This window comes from Choloepus didactylus, chromosome 18 (genome assembly GCF_015220235.1).
Source record: "Choloepus didactylus isolate mChoDid1 chromosome 18, mChoDid1.pri, whole genome shotgun sequence".
NCBI lineage: Eukaryota > Metazoa > Chordata > Mammalia > Pilosa > Megalonychidae > Choloepus > Choloepus didactylus.
Genome location: NC_051324.1, coordinates 63,581,061 through 63,595,287, shown reverse-complemented (window position 1 = coordinate 63,595,287; position 14,227 = coordinate 63,581,061). Strand labels below are relative to the sequence as shown.

Sequence of the window (14,227 nt, the reverse complement as noted above, 5' to 3'; positions counted from 1 at the left end):
AGGAAACATGTTGGCATTTGGAATTCCAGGTAATCTAAGGCTGGATAGGTTTCTTTTTAGTTATGTGACCAAGAGTAAATTCTCATAATCCTACTTTGTCTCATACCATATGTTTTTCATATCTTCTTTTTTTAATATTCATTTTATTGAGATATATTCACATACCATGCAGTCATACAAAACAAATCATACATTCGATTGTTACAGTACCATTACATAGTCGTACATTCATCACCAAAATCAATCCCTGACACTTTCATTACCACACGCACAAAAATAACAAGAATAATAATTAAAGTGAAAAAGAGCAATTAAAGTAAAAAAGAACACTGGGTGCCTTTGTCTGTTTGTTTGTTTCCTTCCCCTATTTTTCTACTCATCCATCCATAAACTAGACAAAGGGGAGTGTGGTCCTTATGGCTTTCCCAATCCCATTGTCACCCCTCATAAGCTACATTTTTATACAACTGTCTTTGAGATTCATGGGTTCTGGGTTGTAGTTTGATAGTTTCAGGTATCCACCACCAGCTACCCCAATTCATCAGAACCTAAAAAGGGTTGTCTATATTGTGCATAAGAGTGCCCACCAGAGTGACCTCTCGGCTCCTTTTGGAATCTCTCTGCCACTGAAGCTTATTTCATTTCCTTTCACATCCCTCTTTTGGTCAAGAAGATGTTCTCCATCCCACGATGCCAGGTGTACATTCCTCCATGGGAGTCATATTCCACGTTGCCAGGGAGATTCACTACCCTGGGTGTCTGATCAGACGTGTCTCATACCATACTAATCCCATTTATTCACTGAGTTGTATAGAACTCAAATAAGAAACTGCATGTGGGAGCTTTTGTAAATTGTAAAGCTCTTTACACAAATTATCCATAGCAGCAGAATGCCATGCATAACACTGTACAATGAGTAAAACTGACCAATCAAAGATTTTGTCTAGTGATATTTAAAATTTCATTGGTAAATAGGTCATAGCCTCTGATCTATTCTCCAACACCATAAGTTCTGCAGATCATATAGCCAAAGAGGGAAACCTGCTTGTACCACAGTCTATCTGCTATTAGGTCCCCTTCTTTCTCCAGGCTCTACTCAATGATGTTATCCATATCTGTTACTCAGTATATGGGCTGAAGCAGTATTACTAGGAATGGAATTTGTTGCTTCCAGAATCCTTTGCAAAGACGCTGAGCTTAAGCTGGGAAAAGTAGCACAAGATTCCTCTCTATTCCTTTTGTCCCAGATGCTTGTCTTTCTTCTTTGTGGTAGGAGATGCAAGAAGCAATTTATCTTTTACTTTCAAGGAGACATGCAGAACCCACTGACCACTGGATCCATAGCATCTTCACTGAAGGGATGAGTTTCTGAATCTTCATGGGATTTATCTTCCATGCTCTGGAGCATGTGTGTGTTCCCAAGGCCTCCAGTGTAATAACCACCTCTTGCTTGTCTTGCCTGATCATCATGATGTCATCAGTGGGTCTATATGATATTTTTGTGGGATGCCCAATTGTCCAGATCTCTTAAGACTACGACAGGCAGAAGAGTTAATATAATGCTGTGGCAGAACTGTGAAGAAATATTGTTATACAGTCAATCTTAATGTGAACTCTTTCTGATGCTTTTTTCTAATCAGAATATTAAAAATCCAGCCTAGTCACTGGCTGAATATCATTTACCTGCTCTAGGAACAGATACCACATCTGACACAGCAGCTATGATTGAGAGTACTACTTGTTTCAGCTTGTAGTAGTCTACAGTCATTTTCCAGGATCCATCTGTGTTTTGCAGGGACCAGATTGGCAAGTTAAGTGGAGCCGTGATACGTACCCACTTCGGCATGTTTTAAATCAGTAATGGTGGCATTAGTCTCTGCCATTCCCCTTCCCAGGATTCAATTTTGCTCTTGATTGACTGTATTGGCTGAGACTGGGGGAAGTGACTGAGGTGTCCACTTGCCCTTCTCCGCTATGATAACTATTACCCCACAGGCCAAGGACCTAATATGGGGGCTATTCCAACTTCCAGGTATATTAATTCTAGTGAAATACTTGGGGATTCAGAGCTGGACTTCAACCAATATTCCATCTATTACTGTACCCCACACCCCCACTTTAATAGGAGGATCATAGTGACACTTTGGGTTCCAGATATGCATGTCCACTCTGACCCTATGCCCAATAGCCCTTGAAATGTCTGGAGATTTCCTTTCTTCAGCACACAGTCACCCAAGTAAATAACTGCATGTCCCTTTAGCAAAAAACTGGGGGAACCATCACAGTATATACTTGTCAAGGTGTTGCAGGAATCTTCTTCCTAGAAGCCTGGCTACTTTTTCTAGACCTGAAAATTGGCTAAGGACTAGGCATTGAGTGAGAGACCATGAATTTTCTGGGGGGATGGCTGCCCTTAGCCTCTTCCTCCTCCATCCCTGCCTCTTTCTGCTTGTAGCTATTAAGCAACATTCTTTTTGGCTGCCTGCCTATTTTGCCTCTATGTAATGTTAAGGTTCTACCTTTCAGACGAAGTCGTAAAATACTGATTTTATGTAAACCATCAAAAGGTGCATGTGTCTTCTGTAATATCTAGAACAATTGCTAAAGTATATAAACAAAAAACAAATAACCAAATGGCTGACATGAATAAACACCCCATTTAAAAGACAAATAATGTCACATTGGATTGAAAAAAAAAAACAAACGGTAAGCAAATGACTCCATGATTTGCTGTTTACAAGAAACTGTCTTCAAATATAATGATATAGGGAGGTTGAAAATAAAAGAATATAAAGGGACAGACTATGAAAACACTTATCAAAAGAAAGTATCAATGGCCATATTAATATCAGACAAGGTAGACTTCAAAGCATGGAAAGTTACCAGAGATAAAAGTATACATTACATAACAAAAAAGGGCCAATTAACCAAGAAGACATAGCAGTCTTAAATGTGTATGCACCTAATAACATAGCTTCAAAATACATCTGAAAGGAGAAACAGATAATCCCTATTTTCATTAGAGCCTTCAACACTCCTTTCTCAGTAATCAACAGAATAGACAGAAAATCAGCAAGAACATATAAAAACTGAACACCATCAACAAACTTGATCTAATAGAGCTTCATAGAATATGCCACTCAACAACAGCAGAATGAGCATCTTTCCAAGTGCACATGGAATAGTAATCAAGATAGATAATATCCTGGGTAATAAAACAAGCCTTAACAAATTTGACATACAAATTATATTTTCCAACCATAATGGAATAAAACTCAAAATCAATAACCAAAAGATAACAGGAAAATCTCCAAACACTTGGAAATTAAGTGACACACTTCCAAACAATATGTGGGTAAAAGAATAAGTCTCAAGGGAAATTAGAAAATGTTCTGAACTGAGTGAAAATGAAAATGGGAAATGGGAAAGAGAGGAAAAAATATCCTGATTATATTACACAAGTGAAACATCAATCAGGCATTCTAGAACTCTGGGTAGAGAGAAGAGCTTTTCTCTGACTAAATTGTTTGCATTCTCACAGTTTAAAGATAGAGTTTTACATTTCTATATTCAGCACATTCATCTTGGACATAAAAGAGAAGTTTAAAAGATTGGATTTCCTCTGTAAGATTGCTCTTTATAATCTGATACAGCAAGTCATTCAATTAACTTCCCCTGCTCCAGAGGAACTAGCTGGATATCAGTGAAAAGGCAAACTGTCCAGGAGTGGTCACGTGAATGTGATATTTGGCAGGACAACAGAATTGAGATCATAAGCTCCCAACTGAAAGCAGCCTTAACAGGAGCTTTTCACAGAAGGCAAACAATTAAGGCAAAATCTAGAGATGTGGTAGAGACCAGGAAACAATGCGAATCATTTTCTTTGAATTAAGGAGACCAGTGGATAAACTGTGCTTCTAGAGTCCTTGCTTCAAATTTCCCAAAAGTAAGTTCATCACATTTTTTTCTGTTTTGCTTTGTGTTTTTGTTTTTTTCTTTTTTTCCTTCCTTTTTATAATCATGCAATTATAAATAACTGAATGCCAACCGTATGTAGAGAAATTATTTTGAAAACTAATGGGTTATTTTGAAGTTTTCCAATATCTGGTGTTTCATACTCTAAATATAAAAGTATTAATGTAAAATATGAGATTTTTAAATTACACAACTATTATATCATTTTAAGACAGAAACTGAGTGTGGGAATAAGCTGACATTTGCATACAAATTGTCAAGAATGAAGAATATCAAATTGTAAGTCTGAGTTGTTTTTGAAGTTATAGCTATTCACTTTCACTGCAAAATAATTTTCAGGCATTTTGTAAACTGTGTTTTGGACTTTGAGACTGTTATACCAATAATATTTACATAATATTTTTACTTTCCCTGTCATTTACTCTAAGGCTACAAGAATTTTAAAAATGTAGGATGCTTTCTGGGATATTTTACTGTTGAGACAGAATGTGAGATATGTAGCTTTTCATCATCAGAATATTATTTCAAAACCAATTTGTTTGCAAGGTACAGAATTTTCATGCCCCTACGCATTATGTTCTGAGTTACCAACAGTATGAGAGGAGAAATATCAGAGACATTACAAATTAAAACTACTTACTCCATGTATATTAAGAAGTTCATAGCGTAGTTAGTCTTTTAATAAACTACAGAGCATACATGAATGGGGCGGTGAATAAAATAAGCATTATCAATGTAGAATGGAAAATCTAAGGGGTTGGAGTCAGACTGAGTTCTGTACTTTGAGCTGTAGTGAGTTCCGCAGTGAGAAGATCGTTCCCTTGGCCAGCTCACCCTCCTGTAAAGCAAAATCCTTTTAAGGTCCACGTGGACTTCTCTGCTCTAGGGACAATCTATGGAGATCTCAGGCCCCTCTCCTTGTTTGTGCTGGACACGCTGACCTAATGCTGTTTTATTTTCAGAACTACCTTTCCCCTCCTCCTTTTATTCCGTAGGCTTTCTGATCTCTTTACTCAACCTGCTGTCTCATAAAGGTGACTTTCAGCCTCATGAAGCAGCCATGTGTAGGTTCTTCCTCTGGCAATGCTGCTAGAGGCTGTGCTGGCTAATATGCCTTCCTTTGGAGCTGACCCCTGGACACCTCACCTGAGCTTTCCCTCTAGCAATTAGAACCTCCCTGGGCTTGATCCCATGGCATGAGTAGGATGAGAGCTTCAAGGGGGCACCCTCACTCATCATTGTAGAGGACTTCATGGAGCCTTGTGGTTTCTACCCCTGGCAAACAGGGCATAGACATAGAGGGAGGAGATCAGTCTCCTCAAAAGTCAGGACTTAAGAGCCAACTGACAAGAGGTCAGAGTGGAGCTGCTGGTGTGCCTGAAAGCCCTGACCCAATCACCTAAGCCATGTTTCCAGCTTGCTTCCCAGAAAACTGATGATCCTTACAAAATCCCTTTACTTTTTAATCATTCAGATTAGAAGATCTATTTCCTTCCACAGTAAAGACCATTTGTGAACACTCAAGTCCCACAGTTTTCACAAGAGACTCAGCAAATCATCTTTGTATAGTATAGGTTGATTGGGGCCATGGAAAGATGTGGCTTTATTATGCACTGAGGCATCTCTTTCTAGGAAATATTTTAGCATATTGCTGCAATAAAATGCCTGCATAAATTCCCTGATCAGCTCCCCCCCACACACACTGAACACATACACACTCATATATACGTCCTTTGCTTAAGGGGGAATGTGCTTAAATTGATTCACTGCTTCTACTAGGGGAGGGGGCAGCTCTGCTACTGGACTCCTTCTCTCTAGCTACTGATGCAATATCTATGGAGGAATCATCTGCTCTCTGCAGGCAATTTTAAGTAAAGTGCATGGGAAGTTTTCACGGTGCACTAGCCAACACACAGGACAAAAAATACTGGGTTCTTAAACCTATTCAAACTCAGATCAGGTGGAGTCTCTTTCTGCCACCTGAAGTACAAGCCCAAACATATCACATAATCCATTGGTCAGTCTAATTAACAACAGATGGCCAAAAGAAATCTGTGTGCATACCTTAAATTTAAAATTGAACCAAATTTCTATGCAACAATAACCAGGATGATCAGGGTTGGAATTCAGCTGCGTGAAAGAATCTAGAAATTCTTTTTGGTAAGGTGATGTTTTCATAATATAACTTATAGTTCCCTAGAAAAGTCCAACATTTAAGAGTATTAATAAAAACATAAAGGAATGTATCTTTTATATCTTTGGGACAAGAGAGGAAACACGGAGAAAAAAGAAAACTTTATAAATTCAATAAAGGGTAAGAATATCGACAAGATTAGAAGGAAAGGAAAAGCAGGTTTAGCATAAGAATAGAACAGAATGAAATGTCATCAAAAACAAAAAATTATACATCATTAAATTCACCTCTAAAACAGAGTGTCTATCAGATTGGATTTTTTAAAATAAAGTGGCAATGAGTTCTCCATATATTAAGTGTAAAAAAAAAATCAAATGGTTGAAAAAAGGGATAGATAAAAGTATACAAGGCAAATATTAACCTAAAGAAACCTAGAGTTCCTATGTTATTATTAGAAATAGAAGCAACCTACCATGAAAACATAAGCAATAAAAATTTTATGCACCTAACATCTTAGCCTTTAAAGGCACATACCCAACACTTACAGAGATAAATAATAAAAAACTGGTATATCTATCATCAGAATGGAATTTTTTTTTACTGGTATTTATATTTATTTGTCATTATCTTTACTAGTGCTTTTTATTTCTTCACATTGATTCAGTCAATTATCTAGTGTCCTTTCCTTTTAACCTTTAATATTTCTTGTAGGGCTAGTCTAGTGGCAATGAAGTACCTCAGCTTTTGTTTTATCTGGGAATGTCGTAATCCCTCCCTCATTTTTGAAAGATACAGAACTCTTGGTTGGCAATTTTTTTTTGCTGTTAGTACTTTACATATGGTTTCCCACAGCCTTACCTCCATGGTTTCTGATGAGAAATCAATACTTATTCTTTTGCAGGCTCCCCTGTATGTGACTTGCTGCTTCTATTTTGTGGCTTTAAGAATTCTCTGTTTTTGGCATTCAACAGTTTGATTATAAGATGGCCTGGTGTGGGTCTATTTGGGTTTATCCTGTTTGAAGTTTGTTGAGCATCTTGAATGTGTATAGTAATGGCTCTCCTTAAATTTGGGAAGTTTTCAGCCATTATTTCTTCAAATATTCTCACTGCCCCTTTCTTGCTTTCTTCTCCTTCTGGACTCGAACAATGCATACATTGGTATGTTTAATTGTGCCCCACAAGTTTCTCAGGCTCTGTCCACTTTTCTTCATTGCTTCTTGTTTCTGTTCTTCAGACTGGATGATTTTAATTGTCTTATCTTCGAGTTCACTGATTCTTTCTTCTGCCAGCTCCAATCTGCTATTAAACCCATCTGGGGAATTTTTAATTGCTGCCAATGTGGCCCTTGGCTCTGTTTGGTTCCTTTTCATAATTTCCATCTTTTTATTGATATTATCTTTATGTTGATCTATTGTTTTTCTTGAATTCCTTTATTTCTTTGTCCATGTTTTCCTTTAGTTCTTTGAGCATATTTGGGTCCATATTTTAAAAGTCATTGAAATGTCCAAGTCTGATCCTCCACATTGATGGTTTCTAATGCTTTAATTTTCTCCTTTGCCTGAGCCATCATTTCCTGTTTCTTTGTGTGTTTTGTAAACTTTTGTTGAAACCCCAATATTTTGATATTTCAATGTGTTATCACTGGAATTTAGATGCTGAGGCATCTGTTCCTTAAGCAGGTATCCAGCTAGTGTTCTAACAGTGTATTCCATGAATCCCAGGAAAAAAAAAAAAGAAAGAAAACATCTTTCCTAGTCTTTGCAAACCAACTTGTCTAAATGTTCTTCTTCAGAACTTATCCATACACTGAGTTTAGAAAGTAACTCCAAGCCACAGGGTAGCATCCTTCCTGGTCCTTTATGTGCATATATATTGTCTTGGGCATGGACTGTATCCCTAGAAATTCCCCTGTTTACATGGATATGAATGTTCCTTCTTCCCTAGGAAAGATTCCTCATGATCCTGGGCACTGCAGTGTATGTGCTACAGCCAGCCATAACTTGCTCCAGGAAGCCACTTGGCTGCTTTCCCCATGAGCTGCCTTCAACATGCAGGTCAAGTTTGGGTACACTGAGTCCCTCAGACCACCACTAGATTGGGACCAATGTACATGCTTCCAGTAAGTATATGAAGGCTACTCTGCTCCTGCTGGAATCAGGACCAAGGATCTGTATTGGGAGTGTCTCTGACTCCACATTGAACTGATGGGATGGGGAAGGGCCAGCCAGCACCACAAGACCTCATCATTTTCAAGTAGTCTTTCTTGATTCAGTGCTCACCCTATTACTGCAGTCCTTTAACCATTTTCTGGAGCTTTGAGAAACATGTTTCTGCTAGTTCTTGCTGGCTGTTTAGAGCTTCTTGTGGGAGATGGAACCCTGAAGCTCTCACTCTGCCATAATGATTGGGGTGGGGCCAGCTGGCTTTATAATCCACTTTGCTCTTGTTAGAGATTTGTTGATTTCATTGACTTGTCAAAAAGGAGCTGTGAATTTTCTCCAAGTGAGAATGTAGGGACCAAGCTTTTACTGTCTTGTCCACCATCCTATAGGATGTCATCATCTTCTTCATTGTTAATCCTGGTCAGGAGGAGAGTGTTCTGCAGTTCTTTGCAGTTGCAGTCACTCAGTGCCCCAAGCTGACATCAGCTCAGCCATCTTCATCATGGAGCTTTGCTTTTGAGGGTAGGAGAAGTCCAAAATTGAGGAGTCAGCAAGGCGATGCTTTCTCCCCTAAGAGCACAGCCTACTGGAGCTGGCTGCTGGCAGTCCTTGGTTATTGGCTTTTCAGTCATATCTCCATTCTGCTTTCTTTGATGCACATTAAAATCAAGGATGTTTAGAGATTTCCCACCTTGATTGAAACAGAATGGTTTTTGTGTAGCGAGTTTTCTGAAGCCAAATTAGTTGAGGCATCCTGCTGAAAGCTCTCCCACATTCATAACATTTATGGGGTCTCTCTCTCTCTAGTATAAATTCCAGAGAATTTACAAATATGCTGCATCACCAAGGAATTCTCAAGGAATTTCAAAGAAGCAATCTTGAAACCAGTAGTTTCTCTAACCATAATAAAATTAAATTAGAAATCAAAAACAAAAAGTCACTAAAAACAAAGAAACATCAATATTATGAAAACTATAAGGGCAATTCTAAATATTTTGTATCTGTAGTCTATTGCTGCATTTATGTTATATAATGAAAAGATATATATCACACAACAATAAGCCCCTACTGCAGGGATGTCTAGAGTGGTCCTTCAGAGGCTCTGCTGATCTGGGGTGGACTTGCTCACATCCCAGAGGATGGGATGGCTGCCCTCAGCTGGGCTGGCTGGGCTGACAGCTCTGTTTTGCTTGCCTTTTTACCTTTCAGTAGCCTAGCCCAGGTGTGCTTTTATATCAATGGCAGAGACACAAGAGAATAAGCAGATGCACTGAGGGCCTGCTAATATCTGGGTCAGAAATGGCACATCATCATTCCTACCTCATTCTAATGGCCAGAGAAACAATCTGCTTTTATGGAAAAAACTCCAAACTCACAAGACAAAGGGCTCAGATACTGGGAGAAGTGAAGAGGAGGGCCACTAAGGCAACCTCTACCACACATGAACCCCACCCAGCTCCACAGCATGATCTCAACCCCTATGCTGAAATTAGTTTGTCATTTAAGTCAAGAAGCTAGGGCAAAAAGCAGCAGAGCAAACATCACAAAAATAGTATAAATATAACCATAATAAAGTAAGAAAATAACTTAAAATTGAAAGCATAATGGACAGTGGAAATGATCAAATGATAACACAACTGTTTTTTAAAAAGACAACTAACAAATACAAACTTCTAGACAAACTAATCAAGAAAAATAAAAAAATAGTAAAAAAATTAGATTTATGTGCTACATATACATACATACACACTTATACATACGGATATGTATTATAACATACATATAGATATGTATTGTAATTTTTAAAATGTATTTGGTTATATTATAAATTTTTAGAATTCCTAAGAGAATGCTAACAATAGTATGATAATAAATTTTAATACTTGGATTAAAACCTGAATAAACCAATCATTATTAACTAATTGAATCTTTGTTAATTAACAATGGTAATAATCCAGTCCTATCCCCCTCCTAAAGTCCTCAAGTTCAGAAAGCTTTACTGGCAAATTTACTAGCCTTCAAAGATCAGATTATCCCTATGTTTACAAATTGCAGCAGAGAATTGAAAATGAGGGAATGCTACCCATACCGAAGCCAATATAACTGTGGTGGTTAGGTTCATGTGTCAACTTGGCCAGGTGAAGTTGTCCAGGTGTCTGGTCAAGCAAGCACTGGCCTAACCGTTACTGCTGGTTGATAAACCAGAAGGCTGATTCATCAAATCCTCAGTCAATTGACTGCACCTGTGATTGATTAAATCAATAAAGGACATGTCTTCCACAATGAGAGAATTCAATTAGCTGGATTTAATCCAGTCAGTTGAAGACTTTTAAGGGAGAAAGATTGAGACCCCCCACTTCTTCGGCTAGCCAGTATCTCCCGAGATCATCGAACACCTTCATCGGAGTTGCCAGTTCATTGCCTGCCCTATGGAATTTGGACTTGTGCATCCTGCCCTACAGAATTTGGACTCGTCCATTCCCACAGCTGCGTGAGACACTTTAATAAAATCATATATTTACAGATACCTCTTGTTGGTTCTGTTTCCCTAGAGAACCATAACTAAAACAAAAACATTGAGACTAAAATTAGGTAAGGGCAGTGACAGACGAAAAACTAATAGTCCAGTGTGGCTTATTATTATAAACAATTCCAAGTAAAATTCAAATTCAATCTAGTAATATTAAAAAAAAACCTTACTAGAAATTATAATATTTCTGGAAAACATGGGTAAATTTATACATCTAACTTACATATTAACAGATCATATTAGAAAATGCCACAATCATTACAAAAGGATTTGGCAAAAGTATTTCCAAAAGGCAAAATTCCTCTATGAATGAAAACCTTAGGAAAGTAGAATAGCAGTGATCTTCCTTGACCTAATAAAGGCCATCTACCAAAAAATTTATAGCAAATACCATTCTTAATGGTCAAACTGCCATGCATTCTTATTAAATCAGGAAGATAGGAATTCCTGCTGTAACCCTAACTCTTCAATGCTGCATAGTGGTCCCATGTAATACATTATAACTAGAATGGATGTAAGCGGTTAAAGGATTATTTTCAGATGACATAGCTGTCCAATCAGATCTTAATATTATTTATTATGGAACTTGTCAAATGTTTCTAATATCCATTTAGAAGACTGTATTCATTAACGTAGATTAGGCACTGGGGCTAAATTTACTCAAAATTATATAATGGCTTAAATACAATATGATAGAATATATTCTATATAAATACAACAGAATATATATTCTTGCTCATTAAACAGTCAAAGGTGTCTGGTCTGGTCAACTCTGGTTTTTCTTCTATGGTGGTTTAGGGAATTGGGTTCCATCCATATTCTGGCCTTGCTGCCTCCAAAAGCATCTTGCTAGCAGAAGGGGAAGGAGGGCATGGAGACACACACCAACCTATGTCGTAAGAGCATTGATTCAGAAATGGCACCAATTACTTCGGCTCACTTCCCGGTGACTAGAAAGCATGCCTTTGGTGGCACTATGAATGGAGTGCAGCTCTGTACTCAGAAAGAAAAAGAAATGCATTTTGGTGAAGAGACACCAGTCTCTGCCATAAATGGTAAAGTCCTAGAATAGCCAAGAATTTTTGAAAAGAAGAATAAGAAGAGGGACATTTTCTACCTTATTCTGAAACTCTAGTAACTAGACTGTGTGTGAAGGATACAAAAAGAGATTAGAAGAAAGAATAGAACACCTTGAAACGCATGCACGCACACATCCATGCACACACGCAGCTAGTATATGAGACAGGAAGCATAACAAATTAGTAATGCAAAAAGGAACAAAGGACAAATGCAGTTGACAGCAGTGATGACTTAGGTCACTGTCATATCTTACACAGAAATAAAGTTGTATGGATTAAAGAGGTTAATGTGTTAGTGTGGTAAATATCTGTGAATCTATTAGAAGAAAATCAAGTAGAATACATTCATGCCTTCCAAAAGGGAAATGTTTCCTCAACAGGACATAAACACAAAATATACAATCACAAAGAAAAGATTGTTAAACTGGACTGTAACAAAATTAAAACTTAAATACGATAAAAAGATAAACCAACTTGAGAGTGGCAAAGTTAATGAATGAGCAAAAAGAAGTATTTGGAATACATAAAGAACTCCTACAAATAGTTATGACAATAAATGCCATTGAATATGAAAAGGCTATTTGCAGAAGAGGTCAACATATGACAGAATGCTCAGTGTCCCAGGAAAACAAGGCAATAAAAGTTCAAATAATGAGATACACTACACACCCAACAGATTGGCAAATATGGATAATTTCTATTGACCTATCTTTAAGTTCATTGATTTTTCCTCTGCTGATGACTCTATCAACAGAATTATTCTTTATAATACTGTGGGCTTTTTGGTAAAATTGCCATTCTACCCTGTGCAATTGCTTCCATCTTTCTGCTACACGTTTTCTATCAGATCTTTTAATGTATTAATCATGGTTATTTTAAACTTCTTGTGTGAGAGTTCCAACATTTGGGTCATCTCTGGGTTTGTGTCTATTAACCTCATGACAATATATTTTTTCTTGCCTTTACATTCTGAAAATTTTTTTTATAATTTTATTTTGAAATAAATTCAAACTTAAAGGAACAGTTGCAAAAACAATACAAACCCCATACACAGAACTCCAGCATACCCTGACTCCTCTCCCCCGATACCCCGATCCACTTTAACATCCTGTCACACCACCATTTCTTTCTTTCCCTCCCTCCCTATCCATCATCCATCATCTATTGCTCTGTCTTCTGAACATATGAGAACAAGCTGCACACATCCTTGAACAAGCAATATAACTCACATATACATTTCCCATGAATAAGAACATTCTTTTATGCATTCCCATTAAGCGCAGCTAAGAAGTTCAAGAAATTCAACATTGATACAAACCTTACATTCTATATTTCCTTTTTTTTTTAATGTCCTATCTGTCCCTTTGAGCCTCCTCTCCTCCATGCTCAGATCCCATCCAGATCATCCTTGGCATTTAATTGTCATCTATTCAGACTTTTTTTTTTTTCAATTGTGGAAACATATATACAGCTTAAGTCTTCCCATTCCAACCCCTCCCTAGCATTCCATTAGTGGGATTAATCACATTTAGAATGTTGCAGTGCTATCACCTTCCCAGCATCCATTACTAGAAATTTCCCTGCACCCCAAACAGAAACCCTATACTCATTTCTTAACTCCCCATTGTCCCTTCCACCGCTTCTCGTAACCCATACTCTACTTTTCATCTCTATGGTCATATTCTCTGATACTTTCTTTGTGTTTACTGTGGGGCTTAAATTTAACCTCTTAAGTCTATAACAATCTTGTTTTTCTTTGGTACCAACTTAACTTCAATATGTCACATAAACTATGTTCCTATACTCTTCCATTCCCCCACCTTCATGTAGTTCTTGTCAAAAATTACATATTTTACATTGAGTCCAAAACCACTGATTTATCATTAACAGTTTATGTATTTAAGATCCTGTAGGAAGTAAATAGTGGAGTTACAAATCAAAAATACAGTAGTGTTTGTATTTATATTTACCATATGATCTTTACTGGAAATCTTTATTTCTTCATGTAGTTTCAGTCAATTGTTTAGTGTCCCTTCCTTTCAGCCTGCTCAACCCTCATTAGCGTTTCTTACAGGACTGATCTACTGGTGATGAAGTCCCTCAGCTTTTGATTATCTGGGAATGTTTTCATCTCCCCCTCATTTTTACCCTCCAGGTGTTTGTGAATTATCCAAGTCTCGGATGGTTATTGACTTCTATTTGTATTCCACTGTGGTCAGAGATTTTAAAATTTATTGAGGCTTATTTTATGTCCCATCATACGGTCCATTCTGGAGAAAGATCCGTGATCATTAGAGAAGAATGTGTGTCCTGGTGACCTGGGATGTAATGTTCTATATATGTCT

At 37.5% G+C, this 14,227-nt stretch overlaps 1 protein-coding gene across 3 annotated transcripts in view; it reads left to right on the top strand.

Moving 5' to 3' along the window:
* Positions 1-3,648: 3,648 nt before the first annotated feature.
* ABCA8 (ATP binding cassette subfamily A member 8) overlaps positions 3,649-14,227 on the top strand; it is a 78,184-nt gene continuing 67,605 nt past the window's right edge. Inside the window, exons 1-2 of one of the 3 annotated variants that reach the window (XM_037808648.1) lie at positions 3,649-3,946; positions 8,056-8,230. In XM_037808648.1, the coding sequence (XP_037664576.1) occupies positions 8,216-8,230 (15 nt within the window). In that variant the 5' untranslated portion in view covers positions 3,649-3,946; positions 8,056-8,215. The remainder of the gene's footprint in view (positions 3,947-8,055; positions 8,231-14,227) is intronic. The other 2 variants (XM_037808646.1, XM_037808647.1) reach the window with 2 other exon arrangements.